Source organism: Bombyx mandarina, chromosome 06, assembly GCF_030267445.1.
Source record: "Bombyx mandarina strain Sakado chromosome 06, ASM3026744v2".
Lineage (NCBI taxonomy): Eukaryota > Metazoa > Arthropoda > Insecta > Lepidoptera > Bombycidae > Bombyx > Bombyx mandarina.
Genome location: NC_143213.1, coordinates 763,452 through 781,473, shown reverse-complemented (window position 1 = coordinate 781,473; position 18,022 = coordinate 763,452). Strand labels below are relative to the sequence as shown.

The 18,022-nt window shown below is 56.2% G+C and overlaps 1 protein-coding gene across 1 annotated transcript in view; it reads right to left on the bottom strand.

Annotated features, from left to right (window-relative positions):
• The window catches only part of LOC114246717 (uncharacterized), a 41,177-nt gene that overhangs the window by 11,208 nt on the left and 11,947 nt on the right, over positions 1–18,022 (bottom strand). Inside the window, exon 8 of the mRNA XM_028179392.2 lies at positions 17,646–17,841. Within this exon, the coding sequence (XP_028035193.2) occupies positions 17,646–17,841 (196 nt within the window). The remainder of the gene's footprint in view (positions 1–17,645; positions 17,842–18,022) is intronic.

Here is an 18,022-nt window from a genome sequence, read left to right as displayed (position 1 = left end):
GTAAATGCGCCAACCACCTTGTGATATAAGTTCTAAGGTCTCAGTATAGTTATAGTATATTTACGTTGTCGATGTCTGTAAGCTCTAGTAACCACTTAACGCCAGGTAGACCGTGAACTCGTCCACAGATCTAAGCGGCTAATAATTGTAAATAGATATGCTTTAACAAAAACCGACTTCAAATAGAAAAAAAATATATTCCAAAACAAATGAATATACACTAAAAACAATAATCATCGAAATCGGTTGGCGTGATATCGAGTTATTCATCTATTTGCCGCGCACGTACTTAATGCAAATTTAAGACTTATATGGTTTTCTCATGGATACCATTAACAGAACTGGACTAAATTGAAAGGGGACCCCGCACGGGAAGCGTCAGCTTTCTAATAAAAAAAAATCATCAAAATCGATTCACCCAGTCAAATGTTATGAGGTAGGTAACATACATAAAAAAAACATACAGTCGAATTGAGAAACCCTCCTATTTTGAAGTCGGTTAAAAATAAATAAACACACGCCTACTTCATGTTTAAGCTTCTAAAGTTGTGGTGGCGACAGTTTTTGTACTGATCAAGACTGGAACTTAAGCATTTGACATTTAATGATTCCCTAGTGGTCCCGTAGTAGCAAATTCGAATATAATTTAATTTTTTTGTTTAACCATTATTAAGGTTCTATTGATTATACACAGATTTCGCCAAGACACTTTAGGGAAATATTAATAGAGACAAACAATATTAATCTATTCTCAATTTGACCACAGACTTTAAACAAAACAAAAGCTTGAAAATTCACAATAAACAAATAGTATATTTATAAGTATGTGTTATGTCAAATACATGGTAGTGCGTGTAACGATTTTTTTTATTGATTTAATGTATTTTTTATGCTTAACTTAAAAAAATGTATTAACATTCTGCACTTCTTCTCTATATTCTCTATAAGTATGAGAAATTTCATTCTCCTCCGTCCGTGCAATTTTCGTAAAAAGGAGTACAAAATTTTTGCTTCACGTATTAATATATAGATAACTTATTACCCTATCTATCAAATCCGAGCACATGGCTGAGCAGTTCGTTCGTTTGTCGTCTATTTCATGTTTTTTTTTTTTTATGATTGAAAAATTACTGGTGGCCCGGAGGCCTTTCCAGTTTCACCAGGACAGGTGGGCGAGCAAAGGCTCAGCCAGGAGGGTTGGGATTTGCTAACAGCTACCCGAGCGCCTCCGAAGGAGACCTAACAGCTCAAGAGTAGCTGCTTCGCGAATGAATCTACTACCGGATCGGAATCGCGACCCGCTGAGAAGATCCGGCGAGAAACTCAGCGAGTTGATTCATGGGTTAGGTTGCACGGCGAACTCTTTGTCAAGTTCGACGAGTACGGTTACCGGGGTCCCTAAGCCTGCTCCTAGTGTTAGAGCTGAAGGCGTCTAATGCAAAGGTTATTGGATCTGATGGATCCGTAAGGACGTGTCTAGGGCGTCGACGGTGACTGGCTCTTGCTTGATCAGGATTCGGGGAGTAGTCAGCGGCGGCAACGATAAGGCGATTATCATGACGCATAGCCTTATCGAAGTACCGTTCCGACACAAAAAATATATTCCAAAACAAATGAATATACACTAAAAACAATAATCATCGAAATCGGTTGGCGTGATATCGAGTTATTCATCTATTTGCCGCGCACGTACTTAATGCAAATTTAAGACTTATATGGTTTTCTCATGGATACCATTAACAGAACTGGACTAAATTGAAAGGGGACCCCGCACGGGAAGCGTCAGCTTTCTAATAAAAAAAAATCATCAAAATCGATTCACCCAGTCAAATGTTATGAGGTAGGTAACATACATAAAAAAAACATACAGTCGAATTGAGAACCCCTCCTATTTTGAAGTCGGTTAAAAATAAATAAACACACGCATACTTCATGTTTAAGCTTCTAAAGTTGTGGTGGCGACAGTTTTTGTACTGATCAAGACTGGAACTTAAGCATTTGACATTTAATGATTCCCTAGTGGTCCCGTAGTAGCAAATTCGAATATAATTTAATTTTTTTGTTTAACCATTATTAAGGTTCTATTGATTATACACAGATTTCGCCAAGACACTTTAGGGAAATATTAATAGAGACAAACAATATTAATCTATTCTCAATTTGACCACAGACTTTAAACAAAACAAAAGCTTGAAAATTCACAATAAACAAATAGTATATTTATAAGTATGTGTTATGTCAAATACATGGTAGTGCGTGTAACGATTTTTTTTATTGATTTAATGTATTTTTTATGCTTAACTTAAAAAAATGTATTAACATTCTGCACTTCTTCTCTATATTCTCTATAAGTGTGAGAAATTTCATTCTCCTCCGTCCGTGCAATTTTCGTAAAAAGGAGTACAAAATTTTTGCTTCACGTATTAATATATAGATAACTTATTACCCTATCTATCAAATCCGAGCACATGGCTGAGCAGTTCGTTCGTTTGTCGTCTATTTCATGTTTTTTTTTTTTTATGATTGAAAAATTACTGGTGGCCCGGAGGCCTTTCCAGTTTCACCAGGACAGGTGGGCGAGCAAAGGCTCAGCCAGGAGGGTTGGGATTTGCTAACAGCTACCCGAGCGCCTCCGAAGGAGACCTAACAGCTCAAGAGTAGCTGCTTCGCGAATGAATCTACTACCGGATCGGAATCGCGACCCGCTGAGAAGATCCGGCGAGAAACTCAGCGAGTTGATTCATGGGTTAGGTTGCACGGCGAACTCTTTGTCAAGTTCGACGAGTACGGTTACCGGGGTCCCTAAGCCTGCTCCTAGTGTTAGAGCTGAAGGCGTCTAATGCAAAGGTTATTGGATCTGATGGATCCGTAAGGACGTGTCTAGGGCGTCGACGGTGACTGGCTCTTGCTTGATCAGGATTCGGGGAGTAGTCAGCGGCGGCAACGATAAGGCGATTATCATGACGCATAGCCTTATCGAAGTACCGTTCCGACACTGACTTCATGTATTTCTGGATAGATTCGAGGCCCAGGTCGTCGTGTACCCCACACAACGTGGTCTCGCCTTGTCGCGGCGGTGGGGCTTAAGTGTGCACCCCGATACCGTGGAGCAGCATTGTCTGCAGAGGGGTGCCGCGAACTAAGAAGACTGCACACGGTGTTCCCTTTTCCCACCTTTGCTGGACAAAGGGTGCGTGAAGCGGGAGAAGGCTCCCTTCTGGAGACCTTTTGGAGGCTAGGCCATGTCCCCGGCAGCTCTTTGACTGCTAAAGGGGAAGGCCCTCCAGAGGAGGGTACCGGTACGCCGGCGTGGCCACGTCGTGGTCAGACGTGTGGGTCTGTCAGTAATGGTAGACCCCACGTGGATGAGAAGTGAACCGGAGGGCACTCCCTTCCGGTCGCTGGTTGCCATGTCCCCGGCTGCCTCTTGGCGGCTACAGGGGAAGGCCCTCCAGAGGGGGGTACCGGTTTACCGGCGTGGCTTCGTAGAAGCATACCGTAATCCCTACCGAGTAGGGGACGGGGGCCGCTGCCTAGCAGGGGCCGCGAGGATGTGTACCTCTATAAAAAATGCCCTAATCTTAAGCTTGTGACGTGCCCGGTGATGAGATGAGTGGCTGGAGGGAGTCCAGTCGTAAGGGCCGTCCCAGGGGACCGACCCCTGGTTAAATAACAAAGGACCAAAAAATGATGGCAAACTTAAAAATAAAATTACCCCAGGAGGGTACCACCCTAGGTGGAGAATCCCTCCGTGCTTCCACCTCGGTGGGAGCATGCTGCCCCGCGTATTCTGGGGGGGGCAAAGCATGCCACGATGAAGGGGGCTGTGCGACGGGCAGCGGAAAACCCGTCGAACCGAGGTGTGACAGCGCTGGCTCGACGCGCTCTGCGCTCGTCAGCGAAGGCGAGGCGGCTGGTCCGAAAGGGACAACCGCCAAGAAGATTAGGCGGAAGAGGAAGTCTTGGCGAGCTTCCTCTCGTGAGGGGGTAGGGGAGCCAGCGTCATCCTCTGGCGCAGATGCCCCGCCGGAAAAGGTGTTGGTAATCTCCGATGCAGCCTCTGCTGCGGAGGAGATGCCGCCCCCTAGAGGGAGACCCGCCCGGAAAAGGGGCGCGCCGTCACCGGCGCCATCATCAGTGTCAATGTCTGTCGCCTCGTTGGATGGGCAGACGACAGAGGAGGAAGAGAGCGGCCTTCAGGATCCTGCCATGGTCATAGACAGGGCCATGAAGACCGTGAAATCATACGCGGCCAATGGCACCAAGACCAAAGCCGCTGGTCGTAAACTGCGAGAAGTGGTCTCGCAGGTCTCGAAAGTTCATACGTCCGATTTGAGCTCTCAGCCTCCTCTCGATCCGCGTCGGCTATGGACGCCCGCGGTGAGGAGGAGCTCCCGCGAAGTGCTCCTCGGTCATTCCCCAGGTGGGCACTGAAGCGCCTGAATAAGGAGCTCCTGGTGGAGGCAGCCGCGGTGGCTGCGTGGGCACCCGTGCCTACTAGCCTCGTGGACGTGGAGTCAGAGGCTGACTGGTTCCGGGGAACGATGGGTCGTATTTGTGACTCAGCGATGCCCCGGGTAGGCAGCAGTGCTCCGCGTGGCGGTGCGTACTGGTGGTCGCCCGAAATCGCGCAACTCCGCGAGGAGTGCGTGCGGGCGCGCCGCCGGAGCGCTCGCCATCGCCGCCGCCGCCTTCGCGATGAGGACTTCGCGGAGGTAGCGGACCGGTTGCGCGCCGACTGCCGCCAAAAGCAGGAAGCGTTGCGACTGGCCATCGGTGAGGCCAAATCTCAGGGCATGCAGACGCTCCTGGAGATGCTCGATCAGGATCCCTGGGGGCGCCCGTACCAAACGGTCCGCAAGAAATTGCGGCCGTGGGTGCTCCCAGTGACGGAGCGTCTCCAGCCTCAGCAGCTGCGGGAGATTGTCTCCGGGCTGTTCCCGCAGATGGAGAGGGACTTTGAGCCTCCCTCCATGGGCGCGCCGCCTCGCAGTGACGTGAGCGGTGTTGCTGAGGTGGTCCCTCCGAGCATTTTGGAGGAAGAGATTCATGCGGCCGTGTTGAGGATGCGGAGAAAAGACGCGGCCCCCGGCCCTGACGGTGTTCACGGCCGGGTCTGGGATTTGGCCTTCGGTGCCCTTGGGGACCGGCTCGTGCGGCTCTTTGAAGCCTGCTTCGAGTCGGGACGGTTTCCTAAGCAGTGGAAGACGGGCAGACTCGTCCTTCTGAGGAAGGAGGGGCGCCCCGCAGACTCACCTGCGGGGTACCGCCCCATCGTGTTGCTGGACGAGGCGGGAAAATTGTTGGAGCGAGTTATCGCCGCCCGCATCGTCCGGCACCTGACCGGGACGGGTCCCGATCTGTCGGAGGAACAGTATGGCTTCAGAGAGGGCCGCTCTACTATCGACGCGATTATGCGCGTGCGTGCCCTCTCTGACGAAGCTGTGGCCCGGGGTGGGGTGGCCTTGGCGGTGTCCCTGGATATCGCCAACGCTTTTAACACCTTGCCCTGGTCAGTGATCGCGGGGGCGCTCGAATATCATGGCGTCCCCGCGTACCTCCGCCGACTGATCGGGTCCTATCTCGAGGACAGATCGGTCGTGTGCACCGGACACGGTGGTGCGGTGCTCCGCTTTCCGGTCGAGCGCGGTGTTCCACAGGGGTCGGTCCTTGGCCCTCTCCTGTGGAATATCGGTTACGACTGGGCTCTGAGGAGCGCCCTGCACGGCCCTCTCCCGGGCCTAAGCGTTGTGTGTTACGCGGATGACACGTTGGTCATGGCCCGGGGGAAGAACTACCAAGAGTCTGCTCGTCTTGCCTGCGCAGGGGTGGCATTCGTCGTCGGTAAGATCCGAAGGCTGGGCCTCGACGTGGCCCTCGAGAAATCCCAGGCCCTGCTGTTTCACAGGGCTGGGAGAGAGCCGCCACCCGGGGCCCACCTGGTGATTGGAGGCGTCCGCGTCGAGGTCGGGGTGACTGGGTTACGGTATCTCGGTCTCGAATTGGACGGTCGTTGGAACTTCCGCGCTCATTTCGAGAAGTTGGGCCCCCGACTGATGGCGACGGCTGGATCGCTGAGTCGGCTCTTGCCAAACGTCGGAGGACCTGACACGGTGGTGCGCCGCCTCTACGTGGGGGTGGTGCGGTCTATTGCATTATACGGAGCCCCCGTGTGGTGCCGCGCCTTGACTCGCAGAAACGTCGTGGCGCTGCGACGCCCGCAGCGTGCAATCGCAGTCAGGGCGATTCGTGGATACCGCACCGTCTCCTTCGAGGCGGCGTGCGTTCTCGCCGGGACGCCTCCCTGGGACCTGGAGGCGGAGGCGCTCGCTGCCGATTATGCGTGGCGTTGTGACCTTCGCGACAGGGGGGAACCACGTCCCGGAGAAGGAGCAATTAGAGCGCGGAGGCTCCAATCTCGGCGGTCTGTGTTGGAGGCGTGGTCTCGCCGCTTGGCGGACCCGTCGGCCGGTCTCCGGACCGTCGAGGCGGTGCGCCCGGTCCTCGCGAAATGGGCGAACCGTGACCAAGGGCGTCTCACCTTCCGGTTGACGCAAATGCTTACCGGCCATGGGTGTTTCGGCCGGTACCTGCATCGCGTTGCCCGGAGGGAACCGACGATGGAGTGTCACCACTGTGACTGCGACGAGGACACGGTCGAGCATACGCTCGCACATTGCCCCGCATGGGTGGAGCAACGCCGTGTCCTTGTCTCGCAAATAGGACCGGACTTGTCGCTGCCGACTGTCGTGGCTACGATGCTCGGCAGCGATGAGTCCTGGAAGGCGATGCTCGACTTCTGCGAGTGCACCATCTCGCAGAAGGAGGCGGCGGAACAAGAGAGGGAGAGCTCATCCCTCTCCGCACCTATCCGTCGCCGCCGAGCCGGGGGCCGCAGAAGGGCTTTTGTCCGACTTCGGCCCCTGTAAGAGGCGAACTCCCCCCGGTGAAGGTCAAGGGGCGACCTGAGGGGGTGAGGCCGCGCGGCGCGCTACCAGCACTCTAGCGCGCTGCCATGGAGTAAATAGAGCGACCGGTCGACGGTGTATCGCGTCCCGACCCGGCAGGCTGGTTCTGGTCCAGCGGGGTATTCCGGGACACCAGCGGCACCGTCTGGGCGGCCTGACGGGCTGCCGTACCGAGACGGCCGACGTTTCAGAGCCTTCGATTCGCCTCGAAGGCTCCGTCGGCTGGGCGTCCTTGGGGTGAGCCGCGCCGTCTGGTTGTAGTGTTGACCGCGGTAACCCCCCTACCTCATCCGGGTTCTGACCTCGGAGGGGATCGGACGTCGGGTGTAAGAGTGCAGGGGAGTCGTTTAGTGGGTGGGCCCTAAAATCCTTGGTCCCGCGGTCTGCTCATAACACCATGCAGATCGTAGAGTCTCACATACCCCGCGCGCCCCTTTTGCGCGGGGACCTCGTAGGAGGTTCGGCCCTCTACCCGAAAAAAAAAAAAAAAAAAAAAAGGTCTCGAAAGTTCTGCCATCAGTTGCTTCTGCCAATGACCAGGTGGTACAGCTGATGGCGGAGAATTCGAGACTTCGAGCACAGCTCCAAGCTCGGCAACGGCCCGATGATGGAGCAGCGACGTCCTGGGTCGCTGGAGCCCCTCGGAGCTCCCGTCTCCCGGCGCTGACTGGTGATCAGTGGCCTGTGCTGCCACCACCGCGTGCGGCACAGGAGCGTCCGCGTCTCCCGTCACCGCGCTCTAGAGAGACGACCGCCGCCGCGCGGCAGCAAGCACTCGCGGGGCCACGGATGCTGGCTCCGCCAGAACCGAAGACCTTCAGCCTGGACGAGGTCATCAACCGCACCGTCCAGGCTGTAGTAGAAAAGCTGGGCGGGAGGCTAGCGGCTCTTGAGGCGAGAGTGACTGTTTCGGCCGACGTTAGGCAACCGGCGGTGACGGGTGCTTTGGCCACCCGTTCCGCTCCTGTACGGGCTCCGGCCACCAGGTCGGGCCCGGGACGGGATCGAACTAAGCGAGGGGGCGGCGCTAACGCGAAGCCTCCATCACAAGCACCCCAGTCCCGTCCGCTGCCTCCGCCCCCGTCAGACATGGACGAGGGGTGGAACGTGGTGGCCCGGCGGGGTGCCAAAAAGGCCTCACTGGCAGCTCCCCAAATGGGTAGAGCGCCAGTGGCCATGGCGGTTCAGGCTGCACCCCAACAGGGTCGAGCACCTGTAGCCGCCAAGAAAAACAAAAAAACAAAAAAAGGGAAGAAGTCGTCGCGGGCGCCGCGATCAGCGGCAGTGGTTCTAACTTTACTGCCTGCCGCTGAGGCCAAGGGCATCACATATAATGATGTGATGGCCCGGGCGCGTGAAGCAGTCAACCTGGACGAGATTGGGGCGGAGGAGGGCCTCCGCAGCAGGCAGACGGCCAATGGGGCCAAGCTGTTAGAGTGTCCCGGTGCCGATAGTCCCGGCATCGCGGAGCGTCTGGCGGCGAAGCTCCGTATGGTCTTGCCTGAGGAGGAGGTGCGGGTGCACAGGCCGGTAAAAATGGCGGAATTAAGAGTGACCGGCCTGGACGACTGCACCACCAGGGATGAGGTGAGAGCGGCCGTCGCTACCCAGGGCAACTGTGCACCGGAGAATGTAACCGTGGGTGAGCTGCGCCGTGGTTATAACGGGGCCAGCTCAGTGTGGGTGCGTTGCCCGTTGGAGACGGCTGCCTCCCTGGCTGCTCCTCCGCCCGGGGGACCGTCGGGGAATCCAGGCAGGCTGCGCGTGGGCTGGATAGCGGCCCACGTGCGCCTGCTTGAACCACGCGCCTGGCGATGCCTCCGGTGCTTTAGCACCGGACACGGTCTCGCCAGGTGCACTAGCTCGGTTGACCGCAGCGGTCTGTGTTTCCGCTGCGGCCAGCCGGGCCATAAAGCGGCGTCCTGCGCGGCCGCCCCGCACTGCGCTCTGTGCGCTGCGGCCGGGCGCGGGGCTAACCACCGGGCGGGAGGAAAGGCGTGCCTCCCGTCCGGTGATAACACCGAACGCAACCGGCACTGGAAGTCAAAGCGCCGGCAGAGGAGAAAGTTGGCCAGAGGAGCACTGGCCAACGCTGTAATCCCCGCTGCGGCACCGGTGCCGGAGGGTGGGGGCAGCGGTGAAGGGGAGGGAGCGATGGATGTGGTCCAACAGTAATGGACCGCACCTATCACTTCCTCCAAGGAAACCTGAACCACTCCGCCAGAGCTCAGGACATGCTGTCTCAGAGTATGGCGGAGTGGTCTATAGATGTGGCTGTGGTCGCCGAGCCATATTTCGTTCCCCCGGCAAATGATTGCTGGTTCGGGGACGATGGCGGCCTGGCGGCCATAGCCATAAGAAGAGACGCGGCGATCCCCCCCCTGGCGATGGTGACCAGGGGCCAAGGGTTCGTCGCGGTACAGTTGGAAGGGACCGTCGTGATCGGGGCGTACTTCTCTCCGAACAGGCCTACTGTCGAGTTCGGGCATTTCCTGGGCGGGATCGGGGCGATTGCTCGCCGCCTCGCTCCCCGTCCAGTGATTCTCGCGGGGGATCTCAATGCGAAGTCTGTCGCATGGGGCTCCCCCCGCTCGGACGCTCGTGGTAGGCTACTGGAGAGGTGGGCGAACGCGGCCGGCCTCTGTTTGTTGAATAGAGGTTCGGTTGCGACGTGCGTGCGGTGGCAGGGCGAGTCTATTGTGGACGTTACGTTCGCAAGCCCGGCCATCGCACGCCGTATCCGCGACTGGAGAGTTTTGGAGGGGGCGGAGACACTGTCAGATCACCGATATATTCGGTTTGATCTCTCCGCCCGCTCCACAGTCGCGGACGTCCACGGGGACCACCCCCGTGGTGCGTCCCGGTCATTCCCCAAGTGGGCACTGAAGCGCCTGAATAAGGAGCTCCTGATGGAAGCCTCTACGGTGGCGGCGTGGGCGCCCATGCGTCCACACCCGGTCGAGGTCGAGGGAGAGGCAGGGTGGTTCCGGGACACGATGCGTCGCATCTGTGATGCGTCGATGCCCCGGATCGGCCCTCGACTTCCTAATCGCCAGGCGTACTGGTGGTCGCCCGAAATTGCGCAACTCCGCGTGGAGTGCGTTCGGGCGAGGCGCGAGTGCGCCAGGCATCGCCGCCGCCGCCTGCCGCGGCGCAACGATCCGATTGCGTTCGCGGCAGCAGAGGCCCGGCTGCACGGCGCATTCCGCGTCGCGCAGAGGGCATTGCAGCTGGCCATCAGAAGAGCCAAGAACCAACACATGGAGGGTCTCTTGGAGATGCTGGATGAGGATCCGTGGGGGCGGCCCTATCATATGGTGCGCAATAAAATGCGCCCATGGGCCCCCCCGATCACGGAGCGTCTCCAGCCTCAGCAGCTGCGGGACATCGTCTCGGTGCTTTTCCCGCAGAAGCGGGAGGGATTTGTCGCTCCCGCTATGGACGCGCCGCCGGACTACGACGGCGAAGTCCCTGCTGAGGTGCCCCATATAACGGGGGCGGAGCTCCGTGTGGCCGTTCGCAAAATGTGCGCGAAGGACACTGCACCCGGCCCGGATGGCGTCCATGGCCGGGTTTGGGCCTTGGCTCTTGGTGCCCTAGGGGACCAACTCTTGAGACTTTACAACTCCTGCCTCGAGTCGGGACGGTTTCCTTCATCGTGGAGGACGGGCAGACTCGTGCTGTTGAGAAAGGAGGGGCGCCCGGCGGATACTGCCGCCGGGTACCGTCCCATCGTGTTGCTGGATGAGGTGGGCAAGCTGCTGGAACGCATTCTGGCAGCCCGCATCATCCAGCATCTGGTCGGGGTGGGACCCGATCTGTCGGCGGAGCAGTATGGCTTCCGAGAGGGCCGCTCAACGGTAGACGCGATCCTTCGCGTGCGGGCCCTCTCGGAGGAGGCCGTCTCCAGGGGTGGGGTGGCTTTGGCGGTGTCGCTCGATATCGCCAATGCATTTAACACCCTGCCCTGGTCCGTGATAGGGGGGGCGCTGGAACGACATAGAGTGCCCCCCTACCTTCGCCGGCTGGTGGGTTCCTACTTAGAGGACAGATCGGTCACGTGTACCGGACATGGTGGGATCCTGCACCGGTTCCCGGTCGTGCGCGGTGTTCCACAGGGGTCGGTGCTCGGCCCCCTTTTGTGGAATATCGGGTATGACTGGGTGCTGAGAGGTGCCCTCCTCCCGGGCCTGAGCGTAATATGTTACGCGGACGACACGTTGGTCGTGGCCCGGGGGGGGAGTTTTGCTGAGTCTGCCCGTCTTGCTACGGCTGGGGTGGCGCATGTCGTCGGCAAAATTAGGAGATTGGGCCTCGACGTGGCGCTCAGTAAATCCGAGGCCATGTGGTTCCACAGGCCCCGGAGAGTGCCACCTGTCGATGCCCATATCGTGGTTGGAGGCGTCCGTATCGGGGTCGGGGTGCAGTTGAAGTACCTCGGCCTCATTCTGGACAGTCGTTGGACCTTCCGTGCTCACTTTCAGAACCTGGTCCCTCGTTTGTTGGGGGTGGCCGGCGCGCTAAGCCGGCTTCTGCCCAACGTCGGGGGGCCTGACCAGGTGACGCGCCGTCTCTATACGGGGGTGGTGCGATCAATGGCCCTATACGGGGCGCCCGTGTGGGGCCAGTCCCTGGCCGTGGGGGTGGCGAAGCTGCTGCAACGGCCGCAACGCACCATCGCGGTCGGGGTCATCCGTGGTTATCGCACCATCTCCTTTGAGGCGGCGTGTGTACTGGCTGGGACGCCGCCTTGGGTTCTGGAAGCGGAGGCGCTCGCCGCTGACTATAGGTGGCGGGCTGAACTTCGTGCCCGGGGCGTGGCGCGTCCCAGCCCCAGTGTGGTCAGAGCACGGAGGGCCCAATCTCGGCGGTCCGTGCTGGAGTCGTGGTCCAGACGGCTGGCTGATCCTTCGGCTGGTCGTAGGACCGTCGAGGCGATTCGCCCGGTCCTTGTGGATTGGGTGAATCGTGACAGAGGACGCCTCACTTTCCGGCTTACGCAGGTGCTCACTGGGCATGGTTGTTTCGGTGAGTTCCTGCACCGGATCACAGCCGAGCCGACGGCAGAGTGCCACCATTGTGGTTGCGACTTGGACACGGCAGAGCATACGCTCGTCGCCTGCCCCGCATGGGAGGGGTGGCGCCGTGTCCTCGTCGCAAAAATAGGAACCGACTTGTCGTTGCCGAGTGTTGTGGCATCGATGCTCGGCGACGACGAGTCGTGGAAGGCGATGCTCGACTTCTGCGAGTGCACCATCTCGCAGAAGGAGGCGGCGGGGCGCGTGAGAGACGCACAATCCCGCCGCCGTCGAGCGGGGGCCAGGGAGGCGGATTTCGCCCAAGCCCTGGCCCTCTAAGTGTTTCGGGTCCCCCTCACATGTCGGTCTGGGGACCGGCGAGGGGGGCCTAAGAAGACGACGTGCAAGCTGCTCTGCACGCGTTTTACGCAAGAGCATCCGGGTGATGGAAGGCCGGCTATCCTCGACCCACGCTGGTTCTGGCCCAGCGGGGTATTCCGTAGGGTAACCCACTCTAACCGGCGCCATCTAGGCGGGCTTCGGACAGTCTGCCGACCGAGAGGGCTGGTGGTCGTGGCGCCGACGACCGCCAGTCCGGCGTCCCGAGGGGGAGGGTGATGGGAGAGATGTGCTCCGCACTAAACGCTTCACTTTCCCCCCTTTGCCTTGTCATGAGTTCTGTCTCATGCGAGGTTTGGACGTTGGTTGTTGAGCGACAGGAGGTTTTAGTCAGTTCGACTCTGACATACCCCACCCAGTATCCCCAGAAAAGGGCGGAAGTCCGGCGATTTCCTCCTGACCAAAAAAAAAAAAAAAAGGTCGTCGTGTAGGTCAACGTTCCTCACGAACCACGGAGCTCCGACGGCTAACCTGCAAAAGCGGGGTTGTAGAGATTGGAGGGTGTCTATGTGTGTGCGGGCCGCGTGAGCGAACACCACACTCGCGTAAGTCATGACGGGCCTTATGCAAGTTTTGTAAAGTGTCACCTTGTTCCGAAGGGACATTTTACTCCGCTTACAGATCATGGGGTAGAGTCTACCGAGAATAAACGCGGCACGGTCACGGACTGATTTTATATGCGGGCGGAATGTCATCGATGCATCCAGGGTAACGCCCAGGTACTTGACCTTCCTGGCCCAGGGTATGGGTTGTCTAAAGAGAGTAATCGGGGGTGTGAGATTCCTCCTCCTAATACGGGAGGAAATCCGTGTGGAGCTTCCCCTCTGAAATAGCACCGCAGTACTTTTCGCTGGGTTGATGTCTATGCGCCATTTTCGGAACCACTGTCCTAGGGCTAGGGCTGCGCTCTGAAGCTTCTTCGCGATTAGGGACTTGTTTCTACTGGAATAGTAAACAGTCGTGTCGTCGGCGAATAAAGCTAAATGGGTCGGCGGCGACCGGGGAATATCGTTGACGAATAAGCTAAATAGGAGGGGTGAGAGGACAGAGCCTTGCGGGACTCCAGCTGTGAGAGGTCGTGGGGAGGAGCGGGTTCCCTCGACTCGATATCGAAAAGAGCGGTTCGACAAGAAGTCCCGTATGATGAGCACGAAACTGTCCGGCACGCCCATGTTGAATAGTTTGAAAATCAAACCATTGTGCCAGACTTTGTCGAACGCTTTTGCAACGTCGAAGAAGAGAGCTCCCGTGTATAACGGTTTTGGTCGATTAAGCCCCACAAGAATGTGCTCCGTGAGGCGGTGCACCTGTTGAACGCATGAGTGATTTGTACGGAATCCGAATTGTTTATCGATGAGAATGCCCTTGGATGAGACGAAGTCTCTGAGGCGTTTGTAGAGCAGACGCTCATACAGTTTGCCTAGAGACATGAGGAGGCTAATCGGGCGATAGCTCGTCGGATGTTTTTTTTGTTTACCGGGTTTATGTATACCGATAACGTCCGCTTCTTTCCACACCGCGGGAAAGATACAGTTCGCCATAGCGGCATTGAAAATAGATGCCAACATCACGATGAGTTGGACGGGTAGAAGTTTAATAACGCGGTTGGATATACCGTCGGAACCGGGAGCCTTGCGAGGACGTAGGTCTTTGATCAAGTCTTTAACTTCCATCGGGGTGACGGGTGGTAACGCATCCGAGGGTGGCAAGGAGGCTCTGCGTTCTACCTCACTGTCTACTAATTCTACATGAACAGGGTCCACGGATTGAGTGCTGGGCGTGCACTGGGTTTGCAATGTATCGGCCAGCAGCTCTGCTTTTTCGTCATCATCGAACGCCGCGAGTCAGCCTGAGGGGCCTACGAGGGGGGGCATAGTTACTACCGTATCCGATTTGAGAGTACGAGCTAAGCGGTAGTAAGACCTTTGGGAGGGCGCGAGTCCTTCTAAGAAATCAGACCATCTGGCATCTCGGACTTCGGCCATGCGAGACTTTACGTCGCGTTGTAGGGCACGCATTCGAATACGATTTTCCGCGGTAGGATACCTGTCGTAGGCGCGTATTGAGGCGTTCTTAGCTCTAAGGAGTTCCCTAATATCGTCGGACCTATCTAATGTCGAGGTGATGTGTGACGTTAAGATGTCTATGGCTTCAGTGGTATCCTGAGGAGACGGGGTAGAGTCCGGGCTAAACGGGAGCGATGGTGGATCAGATTCAGCCAGGCTGATGCCCAGCGTGTGCCAATCCACCACAGTCCTCGTGACGGGAACAGAATCGGGAGCGCGACCGAGCTTCATAACGACGGGACGGTGGTCTGAATCTAACTCTGAAACTACTTCGATCGAGTGTAAGCGCAGAGTTACGTTTTTTAATAACGCTATGTCGAGTATATCCGGGCGATGCGCGATATTTAGCGGGTAGTGAGTCGGGGTTAGCGGAGCGACGATATCGAAGGCGAGATCATCGACTAACGCGTCAAGCCGCCTGCCATTCGGGGTTGTGGTGTGTGAGTTCCACCTGATGTGTTTACAATTTAGGTCGCCCGCCAGAATGACAGAGCTCCCCATACCGAGCAGCGCCTCGATATCACTTCTTAGAACGATCTTATCCGGTGGAAGATAAACGGACGCGATAACGATCGGCGCGTGTCCCGTCAGTGAGATTCGGCACACTGATGCTTCGATATTAGCGAGCGCGGGAGGATCGAGCGGGACGCAATGCAGGGCTCTTCTATAGTAAATGACGGTACCACCACCACGAGCAGAGAGCCTGTCGTTCCTGACCATGTTATAGTTCGCGATTTTAGGGTCACGGCGCGCGGGCTTAAGTAGGGTCTCCTGCACTAAAAAGATATCAATTTGATGGTCACGCAAAAAGTCAGAAACCTGATCACGTTGATTTGCGAGACCGTAAGCGTTAAAAAATCCTATCGTTACGGATAGGGGCTTTATTCTACTTATATACGCCATTGATTACCGGCGGAGTGAGGGAAGGACGTACGTATTTAATGACGCGTATACGTCGGCGTATTCTTGCACAACGGCGATAAAGTGTTGTGCAGTGGAGGCAGCGCGAATGGCGTCGCCCAAAGCGTTAACGCGCTCAAAGTTGATCGACTGAAAGAAGTCGATCGCTAAAGCGAGATTGTCGGACGCGGTCGGAGGGCAAGTCGCGGGAGAAGGACGAGTCGCGGGGGCGGGACGAATCGCGGAGGAGGGAGTTGTAGCCGTGTTCATGTACGGCAGCGGTTTCGCCCAGGCCGAGACACTGGGCACCGGCGCCGCAACGAACGCTGGCTTAGCCTGCGACACAGAGGGTGCCGAGGCTTTGATGTCTGGGCCGGAAGCTCGGAGGCGGTTTTGGCGGGCGACGCGGCGATTTATTTTCGGGGCTAGGGGGCATCCGCGGTAATTTGCGGGGTGACCCTGTGTTCGACACAGGACGCAGCTAGGCGGTTCCGTCGCGGTTTTTTGATCGCGAGTGCATAGGGCCGTGGCGTGATCGCCTAAACACTTGACGCATCGGGGGCGCGCGTGACAGTTACGGGAAGAATGCCCGTATAATTGGCAGTTATGGCACTGGCTAGGTGTGCCTTTCTTGTGTGGGGTTTCGACGGCGATTCCGGAAAGGCTACAGACCGTTTGGATGTTGAATATTTGCTTACCCTCGGGGGTAGGCTGGAGGGCGACGAGAACCATGTTATATGGCTCCCTTCCGCGGCCTGTGTGCATGCGGTGTACGGAGTTAACCGGTAGGCCTTGTTCGAGAAGGTCGGCCTTGACGAGCTCGGCATCCAACTCTTTAGGGTTCCACGTATGACGTCACGGAGTTCGCGCTCCTCTTGGAGCGTATACGTGTGGAAACTTATACGCTCCTTACGGAGGTAAGAAGAGAGGGCCCTATGGTCGTCGGGTGTTCGAACCTTAATTTGAATGCCGTACGCGAGGTTACGGGCATTCGTGAAATTGATATTGTTGGCCTTAAGGGCCAGGGAAACTCGATCCCAAGCTGCCTTCTCTTGAAGGATTACCGGGGGAGGGGTCTGGGTTTTATTTTGTGCCACCGGACGCGGCGACGGAGTGGCACGGGCTGGAGGCGTAACGGGAGTCTGAGGGCGGGGACGCGACGCGTTCGCGGCTTTGCTATATTTAGCGGCCGCGGGAGCTCGAGACTCCGCGGCACGCTTCTTACCCTTTTGTACCAGGGTGAATCCATCCGTCGATGAGGCGGGGGTGAGGTCGACCTCCATCTCCGAGTCAGAGTCGGAGGACGAGGAGGCGGGCGCAGGTGACCTACGAGCAGGAGTTTTGGAGGGCGCGACGGAGGCCGCGGATGATCGCGCTGCTGGAACGGTGGCACCGGCGGACGACGCAGCAGTTTTACTCGCCAGTATAGGCGACACGGGAGCGGCAGGCACGACGGAGGCTGCGGTGCTCGATGCAGAAGCTTTGCGCGCAGGTACAGGCGACGCAGGAGCAGCGAGCGCGGCGGAGTCCTCGAGAGGGCTCGCAATGTGATTGGCCTTGAAGGCCAGAAACTCTGAGGCGAGCTGTGGGTGGCGAAGTCGGAGGAATTCCGCGAATACAGCGTCCACGATCGCTATTTCATGTATGTACATATGTGAACTATCGGTTCGTTCTTTGTCGTCTGGTTCATGTATGTCTTTTAGGAAGGCATTGAAAAGAATGTCTCCCATAGATAATACACTTAATGAAAGACTCCCAGTCACGTTCGTCTTCGTTCCAATTCTCTTCTTTTGTGTCTTTTCGAATTCTTGACAAGTCTCTGTCTTAGTCTATGTCTAGTCGTTGTAGGTCTTATGTTCTGTCAAAGAGGTTGCACGCCACAATAATGGTGTAGCAATAAACACACGCAAAAAAAAAGATCACATTGCAAGTTCCCAACATCCATCGCTAAATCTTCTATCTTCTTCTTCTATATATATAAAAATGAATTGCTGTTCGTTAGTCTCGTTAAAACTCGAGAACGGCTGGACTGATTTGGCTAATTTTGATCTTGAATTATTTGTGGAAGTCCAGAGAAGGTTTAAAAGGTAGATAAATATGAAAATGCTCGAAATGAAATAAAAACAACAATTTTGTTTTTCCTTTGATGTGTCCCCCGTCGGACGGTTTCCTTTTGTTTGTTTTAAGTTTATTTTATACAAAAGTTTAGGTTTTTTGTTTGTCGATTGAGGCACTACGAAGTCTGCCGGGTCAGCTAGTATAAGCTAAACATCAATATGAGTTAAGTTACTGACTGGTCGTGTTCAGAGAAGGCCGGTCTTAAGTCGATTGCCCTCTCCGTGCAGGCAGCTCTCACTCGGAGGAGCGCAGCGTCCACATCGCTAGGACTGTCACCGCTAGTTGCTCCAACTGCTGGCAAACTCCTCACTACTTCGGCTGCGGCACCGGGCACTACGTTTGGATGCTTTTCTAATTCTTTCACTGTGAACACTATAAAACATTTCGCAGGATATTAGTTAGTATGTGAGATTGAATTATTGAAAAAATTGGCAATTGCCATCGAAAGCAGTTTAACATGTTTTCATTATTTTTTTATTGCTTAGATAAGTTTACGAGCTCTTGGCCCACCTGGTGTTAAGTGGTTACTGGAATCTACAGCGTAAATGCCACC